Raw genomic sequence first — 19,964 nt, forward strand, 5'->3', positions numbered from 1 at the left:
CACGGCCTGACAGGTGCTGCGCTGCGATACAAACTGGATTACACCATCCATTTACCTGGGGACTGGACAGACAAGGACCGAGCACGGCCCAGGGATGCGTCTGTAGGTCCTGCGCATAGAGCTGTGGGAAGCCTGATTTTGTTGATGTTTAAATACACACAAACAATTTAAGCTCTTACACAGCAAGCTCCAGTTTACCTATCAGCAATCCTAGGAATAAGGAGTGGGGTGGGAAGGAAGTCAGCCCAACCCAGGAGTCATCTCTCCAGGGTTTTTCAGTAGATCTCACCTTTGAAATCACTTGCCCGGACTGTGGTTTGGCACTCAGGATGGGTGCCCAGGACCAGTACCAAGGCTTAAAAGCTTGCAGCGACTCTTGGTACATGTCACTGCCATTCTGAGAAGCAGGAGCTACATGAGCTCACTGTAATTCAGAACAAAACACAACCACTGCGCAGAAATCCACCTGCCACCATCCCACCGGTTGCTGTCACTGATGTCCCCACCCCAATGGCAGCCGGGTCCCCTGTGCCTGCAGGCCAGGCCTGGCAGGAAGGCTGCCTGCGGCTTGGACAGGCGGCTGGTACCCACCTTCAGCTTCTGTATCTTCCCAGCCAAGGAGGAGTGGGTTCCCACGTGCTGGAAGAGCGAGGGCTTGAAGCGGATCCTCAGGTTTGCCTTTTGCCTGTCGCAGTGTTTCTGAAACAAGACAATCCCACAGTGCCCCACGCTTTAACCTCCGTGGTCAACTGTGAGACGAGCAGATAAGGGCATGAGGAGTGATAAACATCTCCATGCCTTTCTGTGTTATTTTGGTTTTTATTTGACAAGAGGGTTTTTAACCACACTCTGGAGGAACCTGACCATGACTCTTGGCCGGTCACCCACCGGGCTCTGCTGGGCAGCCAGGGTGCCGAGGTGTAAGCGTCAAATGTGTCCTTGCTTAGCACACGCTGAGCAAATCTCCTCTGGGTGCTGTCAGATAATTGTTTCTTTTTTCCTTGGCTTATGGGGAAAGCCTTTTTTTCTACAGCTCAGAGCTGGGGATCACAGATGTCTGAAGGTACAGTAAGTCCTGGGATGATTCAGAGCCTAAGCCAACAGGTAGCAATTGCGGGCTCTTTTCAGACAGGCAGAGTTTCCAGGTTGTTGGTGGATTTTGTTAGGCAGATGGATGGCACGTGCCGCCGTCTGAGCTGTTTGACAGTTTCACACCCATCCCACCACATAAATAAACTTGGAGATACTTCTCTGATCCAGCCAGTGATTTTCCATGGGGTGGAGGGAGAGAGATGATGGAGAAGGAATAAAGGACAAAGGGGAAAAACACTGAGAGTGTGGAGACAAGAACTCACGTTTAAAAAATTGTTAATTTCTCTCAGTTTGGGGGAGCAGGACAAAAATATAGGCTTAAAAACCAGAGGGAAAGGTCATTTGTTTTTCAAATTTTGCTTTTTCCAAGAAAAGAACCATATGCACACCCCTGCCACCAGCTGCTCTTGCAACCTCCCACCCAAGAGCATCCCCAGCAGAAGTCCCGCTGCCGGGCGCTGCGTCACCGGCTGCCTGGCACCAGGCAGGGCGCAGCGGGGAAAGCCGGCCGCACCGAGCCCCCGCAATGGGTTGCTCACACAGACCACTGCCACCCTGCTGAGAGATTCCAGGCATGACCCCTGCGAGCTGCAGAGGAGATAATCCTCTAATCCAGCTCGCGTCACATTAGAAAATTAAAACTAGCCATGCTAATGGGAGAGACCTACTCATTGCCAGCAACCCCATCAGGTCTGATCGCACTCTGGATGGGGAGAGCAGGAGGAAGGGGAACAGAGGGAGCTACAGCATCTCCTGATTTCTCTTTCTCCCCTTTTTCCTTTCTGCTAAAGAAGCATTTGCTGAAAGCAGCGTTGTCTCAGTCAAGCCAGGAGGGGGAATAGCTCAGTTGGTGGTAAGAAGGTCATCCTTTCACACAGGTAAATCTAAAATTAGTTAAAAAAGAAAGAGCAGAATATATCCAGAGCAGGCAAAGCACTTGCCAAAAGCTCAGGTCAAACAAACTTTCAATCAAAAAGACAAATCCTCCCCACTATCAATTTGATTCTGCACAGTGGGATTTACAAGGGAAAGTCATGTTTGAAAGGGCGCTGTGCAGAGTTAATCATGCAAACAGTGGGGGAAAGGAGCCAGAAATCCACATGGAAAGTAGGTTAATTTTTAAAAAGGCAACACATTTAAGAGGTTTGCAGTTTCCCCTGGGAGAACCTTGGCTCTGCCAGGTAGGAGAAGATGAGCGAAGATGAGCTAAGGAGAAGATGATCCTGCACAGCAGGACGTACATTTAATCAATGCTCAAGCTCAAGATTTGGGGGGGGGGGGGAGGGCACAGACGGCAGCATCGTTCCCAGCTCCGTCCCAGCATCCCGCCATCCCAGCTTCGTCCATGGCTGTGAGGACCCTGGGGGCTGCTGGACAGGCCCGGGGACTGCTCTGTCCCACCTGAGCACATGGTTTGAACTGCCAGGAGGACACGATGGACATCATCTGAGACTGGTCCTGCTGCACATGGGGGACTGGAGCCGACATCACGGCCTCTGCCAGGGATCAGGCCAAATTAAACCACATCCTTGCCCCAATTCTGCAGAGCCCTGAGGATGCCCTGTCCGCCCCCCCCCCCCCAACACATAAATACAGTATTTATCCCCAGGGTGACCACTTGCTCCAGTATTTGCCACCACAAAGTAGTTGTGGCCATGATGTCTGTCCTAAGCGGCTGGCTTCAAGCTCTGCACGGGGACTCCGCTGCTCATTCTCTGCTGGGGGAGCATATGAGTAAACACAGTATGTTCAGAGAGGAGTCAGGAGAGTATCTGGTGGTGAGCTCATCTTACATTTACTGTCACACACACTCCTCCTCTGCCCTTCCCACTTGCTTTAGCCCCTCGCTGCTGCCGCCGATGGGAGTTCAAACACAACCTCCGCAGGGCACGGAGGCTTCTGTGCTGCCGTGTGCAAGGCTTCGTGCAGACATGGCTCCGCAAACGAGACAGCAGCATGAAAACGGAGCCCATTTCACCTCTCTGCACCCTCCTAGAAATCCTGACAAGAGCTTTGCATGCTCTGGCTTCATTTTGGCATGCTATGCACAGTGGGCTTGCTCTTGGGTCATCTGGGGTGAGCTCTCTGGGCAGACTGCATGTGTGCTCCAGGCGGGCACGGCACACGAGCCCAGAGCCAAAGGGTTATTCTGGGGTTATAGTCAGCGAGCGGGGAATGGCTGCAGGGAGAGAAGCACACTGGAATGAAAAACAACACAGAAAAATGGGGAACAGCGACTCTCCTCGAGGACTGGAGAAGGAATACCCTGTTAGTGCTTAGATGCAGAAATAATGCTTTTTCTGGCAGCTGCAGACTACAAAAGCCTGAACTCCCAGGTCTTTGCTTACACAATCCACAAGGACACCCCGCAGCGCGCTCCACAGGGACGGCACAGTTCGGTGCAAAGTCAGTTAGCACCAGAGCTCGCAGAAAAGATCCTCTGGAGACACAGACCAAAAGCACATTTGCCCACACACCCCAGAGGTTGTTTACGTACTGCATCTTTCTCAGGGTTGCAGACTTTCACCCAAAGGATGTGATCCAGCAGCCAGTCAATGGGTTTGTCCTTATAGAACATCAGGATGAACTCCACGATCAAGCTCAGATCCAGAGACTTGAACATTTTTCCTACAGGACAAAGAGAGAAGAGAGGGCAGCTACGGTATGAAACGGTCAAGAATCAGAGCTGGGAAGAAAAAACTTGGGAGACTGGGCTGTGGAGGCTGGATGTGTCCATCTCTCTACGTAAAGGAAATAGCATGTAGCTCTGTTTTATGTACCAGAACTGCTGGCATTGCTAATACAGTTCCGGATTTAATATTCATCACGGAATTAGAAAGCATTAGTGTCTCATAGGTCACAACAGTATCAAAAGGTCTAAAACTCTTCCATCCAGCAGGGAAAAATAAGGATGAAAAACATTCAGCCAGCTGCAGGACAGACCATTTCCTGCCCCAAAAAACGACAAGTTTTAAGCCAGTCAAACCAGTATCCAAAATAACAGATCAAGCTGCTACTGCAGCCATGTAGTGCTGTTCCCAAAATAGTTCTGTGCTGATGTAAACTTCCTTTTACACACTCTTAGGCAACTCCAGATCCCATCCAGCCGAAAAGCTACTGGTCACGTCTAAGCTGTTCGGCTGTCGGCTGGGCCACCGACCAGGTTTATTTTTATTACAAGTGAGTATCAGCAGTACCAGCTGTGAGGATCTTTCTCCCCTGTGCAAACACAACGGTCATTGCAAAAATAGGGAGGGATTGAGTCCAAGTATTTTACCATCTCGTGGAGACAACTTGTTGGACCAAGAGCATAAGTGCCTGCAAGAACCAGTAGGCACTTGCACCCGTGCCTGATGGGACTGGGGTGAGCAGGGGAGAACGTTACCAATAAACCCCAGCTGAGAAAACTCCAGGATCATCCACTCCTCGGAGGGCTGCTGCAAGGCAAAGTTCTTCATCGTGCTGAGATAGTTTGGTTTGGCCACAATATCATCCTCCAGCTGCAAAAGGAAAGGACACTCAGTGCCAATGACCCATCCAGGTTCCAGTAAGAGCCTCTCTGTGCGGAGCAATCATGTCACAGAGTGGAGGAAAGCTTTGGCACAGACCTAGTTTATTTTGGAAGATGCTCCAAACAGATTTTTCTCACCCAATCTAACAGGTAAATGAAACAAGGATTCCTGCCCTCCCTAGGCAGGAGGTCTCCAAGTCTAAAACATCTTAGAAGCCTAGCTTTTGAACCTATCTGGTTAAAACCTGCTCCCACTCTGCTCCATCATGCAACTGGACATGCTCTTTGCCCTCTCTCAGGTGGGTACAAGCAACGGTGAACTCACAGGTACACCCACCTCCCCTCCACCCCTGGCACCAAACCCACCTGCACGTAATATATGCCTTTGGACTGGGCATACATCATCAAAAAGCAGTAGTCGAGGTTCTGCTTCGTCCTCCACCTGCAAAAGACAAACACGGTGGGAGCACCGATCTCTCCTGGGATACCGGGCTGCTCGGGGGAGCTGGGTTTAAGCTGGGAAGGTGACGCAACTCTTGGAGGAGGAGATGGCATATGGCCTCTCCTTTTTGGTTTCAAACTGGTCAGTGAAGAGTTACTGGAAAACTGAGGGACTTCCAAAATGAACATGGTCTGGGTTAAAATGACCCCCTCGCTCGGTGATGGGAACGCTGCAGTGCAAGGCAAGCCCTGCAACGCTGGGGCCAGTTCGTACCACCCCCCCATCCCTCCAGCTCCTGTGCAAGGCAAGTCTAGGGGCCTCGCCTGGCCCTGCACGAGAGCCTTCCCTGCTGCAGTTACTTAATTCAGGGCTTGCTTGGTTTTAAGCTCAATGATTCTTACCTGACTCTTTCCTTGGGGTCCCCAAAGGATTCCCGCAGGTGTGAGAAATCAGGATAGAAATGCGGAGATGGGGAAATTACCTCCAGGAGACCTGAGTGTATTTCCTTTGGGAATCTGAGGGAGAAAAGCAGCAGTAAACAAATACCTCCATGTCTGACACACCATTTCAAAGACCAAATCGCTGGGTAAACACTGAGCTGCAGAACCAAACAAAAAATACAGCCTCTAAGATAAAACTTCCCCAGCAGCTAGTGCAGTTCCAGGCCTCACCAAAGAACATCAGCAGGGACTGCCACAGAGCTTAAAAGCTGCTCTCTCCCTCCTACAGTTTCTAATAGCCCCATGTTTGTGTGCTCCCCCCCACCAGCATCCCTCCCCCCCCCCCCCCCCCCCCCACGTGGGTCAGCTCTGAAGACCAGCTGGGAGCACCTCGTACTCTCTACAGGATTAAACGGACCTGCAGACTGACGCACCAAAGAAAGGACTTGCTGGCAATACTGGCATTTAGAGATAGTCCAAATGCATCAGTAATTAAAAGTCATTTTGCAGAGATTATGTTATGCCTTTCTGATAAGTTACTTAAAACATTGCTGTGCTGTAGTCAGGACAGCCAGCAGGAATTCTTCCTAGTTTCCTTATGCTGATAAAATCAGTATCTATTTTCCCTATAATGCAGTTAAAGAAAAGAACCCTTTAAAGAGTCAACCATCTCAAACAGAAAAAAAATATCACTCTTCTGAAAAATATGTACCTACAACAGCCTTGCAAGCAATACCCAGAGATTATTGTAACTGCAAGAGATAAGTGGGAAAAACAGTTATTTTAACGCTGCCCTTTTGGAGAACATTTGGTGCGAGGCTGATTTCCTTTGTGCAGAGCCAGGAGGACGGGAGATGGGGCAGAGGGAGACAAAGCAGCGAGAATGCCAAAAACTTCTCAGTTATTTTTCTTTTCCTTATTCCCTCCTTGGGACTGGCAAGATTTTCAGCTAACATTTTCAAATCTTCCCCTCCTCAGGCAGCAGTGAAACAGAAGCTTCTTATTCAGCTGACAAAACCTGTACCGAAGCAACAACAGCTTTCTCCCTCCTGCCGTATGAGCTCAGCCTGCCCTGGCCCCACACCACCTCAATTTAATTTGGAAGAAAAATAATTTTAGTGAATCAGGGAAGGGCAGGAGGCATTGGAGGGGGGGACAGCGAGAAATCAAATCATTAAGAAGTCAATTAAAGTTTCAGGCCTTCTATGCAGAAGCACTCTCTGCAGCAGCGCCCAGTAATTTCATCAGGATCCGTCGGACAATCAGTCCATTATCCCTCGATAAGTGCGTCCTCCTGCCAGCAGGCAGCAGGAGGGGAGCTCTGCCAGCTCCTGCACAGCAAGATGGAGGGCTCTGTTTCAGCTCTTCTGCAAGTGCCCGGGAACACAACCCTCCCCGCACACGTTCCAGCCCCTCTCCCATCATTGGCTCGGGGACACGGGGCGCCGGGAGGATGCGCTGCCCTTTTGCGTCTCCTTCTTATGGCGACTGCGATCCTTTGGAAACATGCAATCGCAGGAGCTGGACGGGAGTCACAGACTCTTCTCTCACCACCTTTTTCTTTTGCCTCTGAGCTCTGATGCTGTTAACGCCTGGACCGGCTCACGGTTAATAATCCATCACTGGCTTCTGCCTAAACAGCCACAGACAAAGCTGCAAAAGCCACTAAAACTCCGGGACATAAATAGCAGCTAGCGTGAGAGACAAATGTAACTAGCGCCTAGAACAAGGGAAAAACAAACAGGCTGGAGTGGAAGGAAAAATGGATGATGGATTTTAAAGCAAAATAAAGCAGGAGCATCAGGGTGTGCTTACCACACTGCCCAGTTGCTCTGACTCGGCAGAGCAGGTAGAGGGCTGCACTAGACACAGAAACAATTGCCAGGATCACTGGAAATCTAAATAATCCATCTTCTCGCAATGCCACAGGACAGAAAGCAAAATGAAATGGCATGACCGCATGTGTTAAATACTGAAAGCACAAAGCAGCCTAATGGAAGCGTTTTAGAACAAGCAGAAAGCGGAAGCGACAATAGCAAAGACAGCCCAGAGTTTAAGAACAGAAAAAAACCCCAAACAACAACAACAAAAAAATACAAAAGGGAAGCATAAAAGCATGTATTTTCTCCTTAATGAAGCCGTTCCCTGGCCTCGCTACAGGCACAGACCGTACTGCCGTAGTCATTTGGAAGTGCTTACAAGTTTTTTATATTTTCTGCCACTCCGGCTGTGTACTGCGGATCCGTCTGAAAACAAAAGATAAGCAGTGTTAGATCCTTCAGCCTCAGCCTGTGCCCCCCTGGCTCAGAAATCACCTTCCACACACCCCAGGAGTACTGTCAGCACCTCTGTACCATCCTCGTGTCTCTTACCCAGTTTAACCGCTCTCCCCATGCTGATGGTCTCCTAGGAGCCCTCCTTTGCAGCCAATGTTAACCAAAGGCATCACACCCCAAAAACCACCCCAAAGGACTGCACATCTTCCCCACGTGCTCTCCTGGCACTTCTGCCCCTGCCAGCACCACGTGGCTGCACAAAGTGTTAACTTCTGGGCTATTTATTTTTTTCCCCTATACACGCTGGCTTTCATCCAAGTGAATACTCTTGGCAGAAAAGGATCTCCACCCCTTTTTGGAAAAAGAGGGGTCTATTTATAAGTGTGCATTTTTCATTTCAGGTTCATTTTGATGCTTTTCTTCCTAAAAACAACAGTTTGTTCCCACAATCAACCTGGCAACCTGTAAGAGTTGGGAGGCAAAGGTCAGCAGCGCCGCACGCCACTATCTGCAGGCGAGATAAGTGCAAACACAGGGACAGGCACCGGACAGAAACCATCTGCACAGTGACCGGGAAAACAAAATCCAAGAACAAAGGGCAGGAGACCCAGGAGCAAACGCTGCGCCTGTTTCCTGGTGGCGGTATTGTTTTGGCAGGTTGTACGGATCACGGGACTGTGCGTCCCAGGCGGATCTGCAGACGCAGCATCACAGAAGCAGGGACCGGCTGCCGCTGCGCTCGGCTCCAGGCAGAGGTGAGGAGTGAGACGCTGGGGATGTATGTCACAAGCTGAAGACAGCGCTTCCACACTGGAACAGTGACAAGGGAGGGTTTTCTCAAGAGGAAAAAGGTCCCTTTCCCAAACAGGCTCCCAGAGCTGGACCGATTTCTTACCCCAGTGCTGCCAAGAAAACAGCAATGGGAAAAACAAAGGCAGGAAAGCTGCTCCTGGCTTTGGGAGCAAACATGCAGCCTGGCTGCCACCAAACCAGCAGGTTGGCAACAGCCGAGCCGGCCAGCTCGCCCTGGGGCTCCCGGCTCCCCCAAGCAGCCCAGCCGCTGTGGATGACACCGGCGGTGGTTATCGGTGGCACTCAGAATGAGAAATCCCCACCCCAAAAATGACATTCAGTTGCTCCACTTGTTGTCCTCCAAATTACCCAGAGTCTGCTCCAGGTTCCTACCACCCTCTCCGCTATTTACTCCTTATCCCGTGCCTGAGGAGCCCCAGCGAGCAACGCCAAGTGCAGGTACATCGAGAAACACTTTGTCTGGGAAGAGGCAGAGCAGGCACGGCGGTGGTTGACACTTGCACGGAAGGAGGATGTTGTGTCAGCAAGAAAGAACAGTGACAGCGATCTGCAACAACCACCATCGCTGTTACTGGGATATGACGCGTGCGCTCCTGCACGTCACGGGATCAGAATTAATTTCTCTGCTGTTCGCTTCCTTGTCACAGGTAACATGGAAAGTCAGGTGCTGCCGTCACAGCGTGCACCCTGTTTTCAAGTCAACTAAAATCAAAATAATTTACTGCAGTCCTAAACAGGAGATGTTTTTGGTGAAGTTGCTTAAAACCTCTCACGGTTTAACTCACCCACTGTCAAAACAGTCATCAAACCTGTCCTGGCTCAAAGGGAAACGACGGCCAGGACTGAACCTTGTCCCGGGCACTTTGGGCTGCACCCATCTGTGCGCGCCTTCTTGTACGAAATACTGGCCAGAGACCCGAAGTCCAAATGCTACTCAAAGCATCAAATTATGGGTAAACAGGCAGCAAACCCAGACATTTATCTTTGCTCCGCTCCCAGTAACATGCCACCAAGGTTTATCTTTCTCACTGGATTTCTAGAAATTAAGACAAATGCACTTCAAGCTCAAGAAAATAATCCTGAGGGGAAAGCCATGGAGAAAAATAACCATCTAAACCCATAGATAAAAGCAGCTCTTGCGGATTAATGTATCAAGGCTTTTTAGCCCCTGGATTCAGCAACTGATTCTGGGCTCCAGACACCAATACGAAGAGGCATCATATTAGCCTCAGCCCCAAATCAGCAGGGTCTTGGGTTTGGAGAAGGGTTTAGTGCTGTCTTATGGGTACGCGGAGAAACCAAGCTGCTTCAGGAGCGGGTCGGGGAGCTGCCCCAGATGTGACCATGGGGCTGCTCCAGCACGTTTTGGGAACAACCACTCAAGCACTCTGCAAGCGCCATCACGATTGAGATCAGCAAGACAAAAGCACGTGCTGCGCTGGCAGCTGCTGCTGTTTGCCTGCTCGCGTCCTGACCCTCTCTGCCCCAGTCGGTGCTTCACTTTGGGCAGGATGCACCCAATGATCCTGGTCGGACGGCAGCCCAAGGCTGGGCTTATCTGCCCCGGCATGCGGCAGAGCTGGCCTCCAGGTGGGCAGCCGTCCTGTTTGGCACCGAGTTTGGCAGACAGTGGGATGGGAGTCAGGGAAACGGGATGAACAGGGAAATCGGATAAACAGGCAAAGCCCTGTCTTACCTCGGCGATGAGGACGACGATGACAGAGTCCTCCTTCTCCTGCTGAGTGAGCTCTGAGATGAGGGAGTTGAGGGTATCGGTGAGGTAGGAATGCACCTCCCGCTTCACGCTGGGGATACCCATCACAACGGACACTGCCCAGGGCCAAGGAGAGATTTTAGAGAGGGGGATGTGCTGGGACAAGACACTTCACTCCCATGACCACCTCATGGTTCGTCTGCTCCGTGCCATGCTCCGTCATTAAAAACCAGCAGTGATCAGCAGGTTGGCAGGTTCCTGGGCTATGTAGGGCTCCCATACTCCTGTCCCCCAGCCCAGTACCGACCAGCAGCACCCCAGTGCGCCAGGCTGGCAGGGCACCCATGGCTGTCAGGTAGACTCACTCTTTTCTTCCCGAAAGACTGATGCCTACAGAAACATCCAAACTCCCTCCTAGGGGCCTTTTCAGCCTGTGAACATAAACTACAAGAGCACCCTTGTTCTCCAGACCTCTCCCATGGCCACAAGTACCTCAGTTTAGGAGGGATAAGTCAGGTCTTTGGCTTTGGGTTGGGATATGGGAGCATGGGAGAATCATCTAGTACCCAAAGTCCTACTCCAGATGGGATTTGTCCCCTAAGACCAGTACAGAGCCCTCGTGAAGTACCCTGCAAACTGTGCTTTCATCTGACCACCTTCCAGGCAAAGCCTAGAGTACTCTGGAGATGGAAAGCAGCAAAAAACATCTGGCAGAAGCATCGAGAACATTTTAGTGCCAGTCAAGAGCACAGACAGCACTCCCCCATAGACTCGCAGATGTGACAAGGCTTACCCACCCCGCGTGCCACGATACCAAGGAAGCTTGCATGATGCATGCAGCCGTTCCTCCAGTCCTGCTCATCTCCATACCACAGCCAGGCCCAGAGGAAAGGGGAGGGACAGGCACTAAGGTGAGGAAGAGCACCAGAAGCAGCACTAATTCCCATTTACCTCCAGTGCGCCCCTGTCCCACATGCACGGCTGGCTGCAGACTGTTCTCCTTTGACAGCAAATGTGGCAAATGATGGAAGATGGTGGGAAGGTGCAGCACATTCTTGTTGGTGATATTCCACAGTTTTAACTTGGTTTCGTCTTAAAAAGGAAAAGGGAATCAATTGCAAGGAACGGTAGGTAGGAAGAGACTGCAAGGCAAAAAGCCTTTTTAGAGCAGCCTGGCCACCCGAGACTACTGCTGGGTTATAAAAAATCGGGCCAACCTTTAACATGCTACCACAAACCCAATTAAAGTTCAGCAGGAGCCATGAGGGCCTTAAAGAAGTCCCAAAATATTTGGGAAGGAGGGGGGAGCATGAAGATAACATGAAGGTCAAATCAGATCTTTCTGTAGAGATCCAATTTTCTTCAACTGAGCAACTTAAAAAAAAAAGAACAAATAAATTGGTGAGGGGTGCTCAGCCAACCTAACTCCTTCCTCCCCCTCTCTTTAGATACCCATTTTCCATATGGATTCAATACAGCCATAGGAAACGGCACGTATGACTTGCAAGAAAAAAAAAAAAAGCAGCTTGTAAGCAAGCAAATTGGCAAATATCTGCGGCAGAGGCAAATCTCAGTGTTTAATGATGCTTGTGCACCTCTAATTAAACAGGAGTTTAAGAGTTCCGAAGTCCCTCTGAACTCCACAATTTCCTCACGCCGGGGGAAGAGAAGAGCACATCCTGTCCGCAGCCCTGCATACACGCACACGCACGCACACCTCTCTACCTCCTCATTAGCAACAGCTTCAAAACAGCCCGAGATCCTCAACTTCTCTGTTTATTCACCAGATAAGCTGCTCCAGGTCCGGTTTATATCCCGCAGGGCCTGCTTCTCCGAGATCGCTCTCTTGATCTCCTCCAGGACCAGGTTGAGCTCCTTGGAGCGCTTCAGGCTCTCCTGCTCGGCTGCGTGCAGTCGGTCTCGGAGAGCGAGAAACTCCCGCTGGTAGATGTCCACAACGTCACCTGAGGATGGAAAAGAGAGAGAAGCTTTCTCCTCCGCGCTCTGAAGGGTTTCAAGTTGCAAAAGGAATGCTCATGACTCGTAACTCCCCAATCCTTAAAACATGGATTTAGGGAGCTGTGGTCCAGCATGCACCCATCAGTTGTGTTGGAGAGAGGGCAGTTCAAGTTGCAGAACTACAATTAAAAAGCTCCTTTCATTTTTCTCTTTAACTTGGGTTTTTGGGTCATGTAGAAATATGACCTCATTTTCTGTGCAAAAAATAAGTTGCATGGTAGTTCTTCTTCACTACATACTTAGAAAAGGGGAGTCTGTTGTTGGCATTAATTTTATAAGCAATATTCTGCATCTCTCTGCAGCTCCAGAACTTTGAGTGCGTGAGATGGCAACTGCTGGAGTGAGCAGCAAGGAACCAGAGTCAAGTGAAAAAGAACTGAAAGCACTGGTGGTGATGGCCTGTTAAAGCCATGACGAACCCAAGGAGTATCAATATTTTTAAGTGTCTCGCTCCTTGCTTTGGTTCCTTTACGGTACACAAAGGAAAGAGTTTTAAGAGCACATGTGGAAGGATGTTTGAGTGGGTAATTTGGGAGAACTCCCAGACAGCACCTCGAAGGCTTTCTCCAGATGGCAGGGGGCATCTCCCAGAAAACCCCGAGCGATGGAAAGCAAGATGCTTGCAAGGTGGACACCACCCTGCAGCAAGACAAGGGCGGGCACGGCACCTCCTCCAGCTTCGGAAGAGAGTCCCCAATGACCAAAAGGGATTTGGGGAATGTAAGCTCTCCGAAACAAGGCAGGATAAACAATATCACGTGGCAATAGCTGCCTGAATGCTTATATAAATACAAGTGTTTGGATACACACCTTAAGGATGCATCGTAAATGTAATATATTAAAAAGAAACTTTTGATAGGGTAATACTGCTTTTTATTTTGAAACAATATCACCATGCCCTTTTTAAGCAACAAAACTACGGAGAGTCGTCAGCTGGAACTAACTATACAATAGTTGGGAGTGGAATCGGTTATCCATTAATGAACTTTCCTGGGTAATTTTTTATGCCATTATTAATGAAACTACTAATTAAAAATACACTTTTACCTGTGGTCACTGAGTGTGTTTTCAGTACGGCTATAACCCACAGGACTACACCCAAACCAGATTTACCCACTGAACAGTAGACACTTTGCCCAAACACAACCAGGAGAGCTAATGAGCAAAAATACTGCACTGGAACTTCCCAACACAGGGCTAAATATAAATCAGAGCCATTGAAAAAAGATACACTGACTGCATCGACAACTTCTAATTTGGGGTCCATAAAGAAAAAGGAATTTTGAAGATCAGACATACCCAGCTCCAAAGCACAGAGTTTCCAAGACAACAGTGCTTCCCAGTGCAGCTCCCATCAATGCTTTTGCCTAGGAAAAGTTTCCCCCATGGGGTCTCTTCTCCCCAGAAAAACCTGCTTAAGGACTCACTGCTTCGACACAAGGGACCCCCCCCCTGCCCCCGAGGCAGTCTGACTCCTATTAACCTTTCAGCATTATTTTCAAAGCCACAGGCACACGGGGAGGGAGCAGAGGAAGTTACACCCACTTGATTACTCCATCCATCTGACAACACGTTATTCTGAGAAAGTCAAGGCAAAGACATAAACAAGACCAGTCCTTCCTTTTTCCTGTGTGGTGCTGCTCACTTTCCACTCCCATTGAGAAAACATTTAAAAATTTGCAGAAAAACAGGTTAACACCCAGCTTAGGGAGCTGCCACGGGAATTCTCAGGAGGATGTCAGGCTTTAGATTGACTCCACGATGAGCTAGACCTTTACCTGCTGGTACCTCTCAGACATAAGAATATACCTTTCAGCTTCCCAGTACTCCAGATTATAGGTTTTCCTACTTGTATCTTTTACCAGCTGCATCTGTGAACACCAGCAAGGAACAAGTCTCACTTTCTGTTTTTGCACGATGCGATGGCAGGAACCGTGCTTGTGCAAGGCTGGAAGCATTTGGCTCTCAGCATACCGGGGGTTTACTATCCCGTGGATGTCATCACAGCCAAATCACAGCTAAAGGCTGCCGTTAGATCTTGTTCTGCAATACCTGGAGCAGAGTAAAGGCAAGGCTTTGCACTTAATGGCTTTTTCCAGAGCACTGCACTTCGTTTGTGTCACATTTAGAAGGGAAATGTCACTGATTATTCAGTCACTAATGACCTGCCCGCTGAAGCCAAGAGCTGTACTTTTCATTAGACGGCAATGGTGATGTGCAGTCAACCATTTGCTGCTTTTCTGGCTAATGGTTGGAAGTGAAATTGTGTTTGTTTCCAGTGCTCTTGTCCTATGATGTCTTTGTAGGCTTTCCATTCTTTAATTAAAATTTCATGAAATTTAAAAGCTGATCGATCGTGACCGGTTCCGGTGATGGCTTGAACCATCCGAGACAAAGCCCAGGATGGGCGTACAGTTTCCCGTGAATCTCCAGCAATGCCATTTTGCGCTCCTCGGTCTGCAATGACACATGGATGCAGAGCTGCCGTCCTCGCAGCAACCCTCAGCTGCTCAGCCAGGGAGGGCTCTGAAAAGCCACGAAGGGCAGCAGGGGATAAGGGACGGGGCGGGGGGGGGGGGCAGAAATTGGCTCCCATCTCTACAAGCAAGGTTGGACACAGAAGTGATGTGCTGCTAATTAGGCTGAACAAATTTTTCAGCTACCGTCAGTTCAGCACAGACCCTTTACTTACCTTTCAAAGCAGCAGCACTCCCTATCTACATATTTATTGTATTCCCTCCCAGCAGAAGATAGCAGAGCTCTTAAAATATCCCCAGACTCAAGCATTGCAGGACAAAAACTCCTAGCTGTAACTATATTAAAAAAAGACTCAGCTTACTTTTTCTTGAGAGATAACACATCGCTTCGGGCTTAAAATACACTGGTTTAATAAAGAAAGAAAGTCGGTGTTAGGTGACGGTTTGCAGGACAGATGTGGGAGACCAAAAACCTCTCGAATGGGACTTGCAGTACTTGCAGCACACGTTGTGCATACCCAGCGCCCTGCAGACAGCACGTTTCACACCTTGACATGCCTAATATTTGCACTCAACAGCCTTTTGCAAGCCATCTTTAGAAACAGGCTGGCTCCAAGGCTCCAAGCGTGCATCGAGCAGCTTCACGCGAGCCGGGTCTCTGCAGGCCAGAGAAGGCAGCGCTGGGCACAGCTGGGCGCCGGCTGCCATCTGTCCATCCCGGCACTCACCGGAGCAGATCTGGGGGGGGGGGGTGCATCCCTGGAGGGGGGAGCAGCTTGTGGCGGAGGGTCAGCGGCCGTAGGAAGCGTCCAGCTGAGCATCGCTCGCCGACCAACAGCTCGCCCTGCTCCCCTCTCTCGCCCCGGCTGCGCCTGGCCGCAGCTGCCAAGCTTCATTTTTTTTTAGCTGGGGGCCTCCAGCTGAGATCCCCACACTGGGTTTGCTGAGCGACGTCTGAACTGCTGGTGAAGCAGCAGACAGGGACAGCTTGACCGGGCTCTCTTCCCGGCAGCGGGGATGCAGTGGTGCACAGCAGATGGGCACACGCTGGCGGGGCTCACGGGCTGCTCCCCAGGAGCCTTACGTGGGGTCTGCAGCGCTGATCTCCTGCAGCCTTCCCAAAGGTTTTCGTCCATCCAAGACAGCATCCGTTTAATAAAAACTACTTCCCCGTGATGGAGAATTCTGTGGCTTCGTTCTTATTTAAGCGACTATTAAGTGCAGCCCATGTTTGTTAGCACAGGTGAGGGCTGGGACATCTGCATCCACTCTCCTTACCCATTTTTAGTTTTTGAGTGAAAGCAAAATACCTAATCTGATCCTAAAACAGCAGACGGGCACAAAAGCAGACGAGTGTCGATAAACCCCCCACCTTGAAATCTCACACAGACACACACACACGTATGCACACCCACACGCTCTTTCTCTCTCTCTCTCAGAAAGTTATAATTCTGTATTCCGCGTAAGTCTTTCAAATCGCACTCCAACCTCCCAGAGAGCCTGCGGTGCATTTTAAACATGTCCGTATTTCAGGACCAATTACTTTTGGTTTTGTTCTCCGCAGATAACCTTTCCCAGCAGAGAGGACCCATGGCCAAAGCCAGAGATTTCCCTCCAATTCAATCTTTTCAAAAGCAAATGCAAAGTCTTTGCTAGCTGGATTTGCCTCTCATTAGGAAGACTTTCAAGAGACTTTGTTTAAAATCTAAAAACAACCCCAAACCTCTAGACCATATATCTTTATAAAATCTTGGCTTCAAGAGCACAACTGCACCTTTTTTTGCTGCAAGAGTTCCCAGGGCCAAACCAGTCGAAATAAAGTGTAGTCAGTCCCCAGTTCACAACATAGATGGACTTGGAGTAGAAAGCTAAACTGCTTACAGAAAATTTATCTGCAATGACTGTTCTCCTTCATTTTATTTAAAGCACCCCTTTAATTAATAACTGTTCCTCCTCTAGGACTTGCCAGAGGCCTGGGGGGACTCCAGGGCACACAAACCACCCCCTCCCCATGCTACAGCATCCACGGTATCCAAAAATGCAACCAGTGAAGCTCAGGGAACCAAGCTGGCGAGCCATCCCGCCCCAGCTCGCCACCATCCCCATTGCCCACGCCTGGCTTCGTCCCTGGCCATTTACAGGCGCTCTTGGAGTTAGGATATGATTAGGGATTTTTTTTTTTTTTTAATGTTTTGATGTTTAATGATTTATATAATGCTGGCATCGCTCCACACATTACACTCTAGATTGCCCTGATTGAATCGCAACATTCATTAGGTATCTTGCTAACAGAATTCCACCAGACCATTGAAATGGATATAAGGAGTTACCGCACCATATCAGTGAATTAAATTCAGTTCCTGAGATGTGAAAAAGGATAGTCCTGCTCTACACAGAAATCTGATGGCTGGTGGAGCACACAGGTGGGAGACACTTTGCACACAGGTACACAGGGATCAGCAATAACTCCACAATAAGCATTTTATACCATTAAAAGGAAAATATTGCCCTTTGCTTATCTGGCTGTAGAAGGATGAGATCAGCTTTAGAGACTCACCATAAACAAAACCCCAAAGCATCCCCCAAAAAGCCTCAGGAAAGCGACTCCGCTGGGACGTGTGGAGCTACAGGTAAGTTGTGACAGTAAAAATACTGGCTTAACTAGCAGAAAGAAAAAGAGAGGATAGTTCAGCATCCAAAATACCCCCCCCCCAAAAAGGCAGGATGAACATTGAGCAGGTCTTTTCCTTCAAATCTAAAGGAACACTAACCGTGCTCCTGTAAGACAAGCAAGACAGAGATACATCGTCTCCCCTTCCTGAGCCAGCAGACCATTGTTCCCAGTCTTAGACTCATCTTTTAAAATCATAAATATTTTGGCAGCTTAGGATATACGCGGCTACCGAGAACTTGGTTTGCCTTAAGGAACTGAGCACCAAGACATGCCGAGCAACAAATCAAACACAGTCAAGGCCAGATTTCAGGGACTGGACGTGATCTGGCAGGGTCGACCTCCCGAAAGGCTCCAGCAGTTGCAACTACCCTGCTGGGGGCTGACTCATCCCCACGGAAAGAGCGAGCATGTCAGCAGTACCATCGCCACACAGCAAACACGGATGCTTTATTCAGTAAACATTAAGTGACATTTACAGCTCCGCTGTGTCCCAAACCACTCGGATACTGAGTCAAAACAGACATTTTTCTAGCCGCTGCTTATAAAAATACACCTGGAGTTTCTTTAAGTTTCTTTACACTTTTTTTTAAGAAAAAAAAAGTTTTAAAGAGTTTTTTTATTATATTAGGTTATAACTTGAGTTTAACACCAAGACAGAAAGTAACATGAGAAGTAGAGTCTTTAGTAGCACTAGAAAGCTCATTGTTACTGGGAAAAGAGCCGTAGGTGCGGAGAGCGGCAGGCAGGGCAGGGAACAGGGAAGGAAGGAGGCGGCACGTGGGTTTCCCAGCTCAAAGCAAAGGGCTGTGTTAGGATGGTGCTGGCACTGGCACTGATGGGACGAGCCCCAGAGTCACCGTAACAGCCACGGGCGGCCAAAGCAGCCATCAAAAATAGCGGCTATGGTTTAGCTCCTTCCTCTTCCATCCTCTGCCCTTTATTTACACTTTGTTTCAGTTCAACCACTACCTATGGTGCGTGCTATCCTGCATCGGGGCTGAATAATGTATTTCGATGCCACCACCACCCCCAATGCACATCTTGGTCCCATCACTACACCCCAACTTAGAGCCTGTGCTCGAGCACCATCCTGAGAACAGGCAGCACTGTTCTGCTGCACCAGGGTCTATGGCAATGTTACAAAAACCAGTACCCAACCTCTGTCCCCAGTAAAAGGCGCTGGCTGCCCGGGTGGGCGGTGGGAGCAGGAGCGATCCTTCGCAGCCAGCAGCCGCTCAGCCCGGCGCCACACAGGCTCTCGCGCTGCCCCCGGGTCGGCTCCTGGGTTTGAGCATCCCACTCCACCACCATCACGCTGAGCCAGCACATCAGCCGGCACAAGAGGCTTATTAAAAGTCAGCCTGCCTGAAAAAAATGATCCTCAAATAAAGAAAGCGCTTCCACCGGCTGCAATCTGGTGTGTGCGTGTGTGTATTGTTTGGGTTTTTTTTTAATATAGACATTTAATAAGAGCCTGTGGTATATTTAACAGCATTTCAACCTTCAACAGCTCTGTGTAATGAGATAGAAATGCAATGCATCTCTCCACTGATGGTTTCTACCCAGGGAACGCAGGCACCTTTAAGTCACCATTTCTTCTTTTTGCAGCAGTAGGTTTTGATCATATTCCTGTTGCACGTCTCCTCGCTGAAGTTTAATGTTGTCTCAGCACATATGTCCTCAGAAGAATAGAGGAAAATACATATCCCCTGTGCCTTATTATTCCAAAGTAGGAGCAACTGTTTGCATTTGAGATCCAGTTCAGAAAACATTCACATGGATCCTTCAAAAAATAAACTTTTTTGTTTTCTTCTCTCTTTTAAAGTCCTAAGTAGTAAATTTTCAGGGATGGGGATGGGTAGATTTTCCACTACAGGGAACCACAACACGGATGCTGAACATTATAATTCCCCTTCTAAGGGGGAAAGCGAGTTGCAGGGCTGCCTGTGCCTGGACCCAAAAAGCTCTCCAGGAGGGATGCAGGCTCCAAAGCAAGGATGTAGAAAGAAATTAGGAAAGCAAACAGTGACGCCCATCATCTACGCCTAAAATGATCAGGGCAGAGGAGGCAGCAGAAGCTGTGACACTGCTCTCGGGTACCTGCAGAGCAGGTTTGGGATCTCTTTCTGCAGTCCAGCTCCATGGGTGAATCACACAGAACAATACAAAGAGCTCCAAGATCACTGCAAATCCCCTGGGTTTTACCGTGCCGTAAAAAAAAAGCACTAGCTGGCGAGGAAATTCCCGGTAGGTACAAACCACCATCAGCTTCTACAAAAGGAAACAGTCCTTCTGATTTTTCCTGGGGTTTTATCAACCCATTCAAGGGATTTAACAAGACAGAGAAATCAGATGGCAATTCATTTTGCTGCAAAACAGCTAAGGAGGAGAAGGGAAGAGGGCAAATACTGCCATTGATCAAAAGAGAAAGAAGATGGAATTAAACGGTGAATTTTCATCATGGCAAAAGGTTAACTATCGAGAGGAAGCCATACGGATTGGTATT

The 19,964-nt window shown here is 49.2% G+C and overlaps 1 protein-coding gene across 1 annotated transcript in view; it reads right to left on the reverse strand.

Moving 5' to 3' along the window:
- The window catches only part of MGAT4B (alpha-1,3-mannosyl-glycoprotein 4-beta-N-acetylglucosaminyltransferase B), a 51,932-nt gene that overhangs the window by 3,634 nt on the left and 28,334 nt on the right, over positions 1–19,964 (reverse strand). Inside the window, exons 2-10 of the mRNA XM_054841754.1 lie at positions 12,073–12,252; positions 11,240–11,380; positions 10,271–10,404; positions 7,685–7,731; positions 5,447–5,560; positions 4,970–5,045; positions 4,478–4,592; positions 3,590–3,720; positions 592–699 (exon numbers count right to left, since the gene is read on the reverse strand). Of these exons, the coding sequence (XP_054697729.1) occupies positions 592–699; positions 3,590–3,720; positions 4,478–4,592; positions 4,970–5,045; positions 5,447–5,560; positions 7,685–7,731; positions 10,271–10,404; positions 11,240–11,380; positions 12,073–12,252 (1,046 nt within the window). The remainder of the gene's footprint in view (positions 1–591; positions 700–3,589; positions 3,721–4,477; positions 4,593–4,969; positions 5,046–5,446; positions 5,561–7,684; positions 7,732–10,270; positions 10,405–11,239; positions 11,381–12,072; positions 12,253–19,964) is intronic.

The sequence above is a fragment of the Grus americana genome, chromosome 14 (assembly GCF_028858705.1).
Source record: "Grus americana isolate bGruAme1 chromosome 14, bGruAme1.mat, whole genome shotgun sequence".
In the NCBI taxonomy this organism is placed as follows: domain Eukaryota; kingdom Metazoa; phylum Chordata; class Aves; order Gruiformes; family Gruidae; genus Grus; species Grus americana.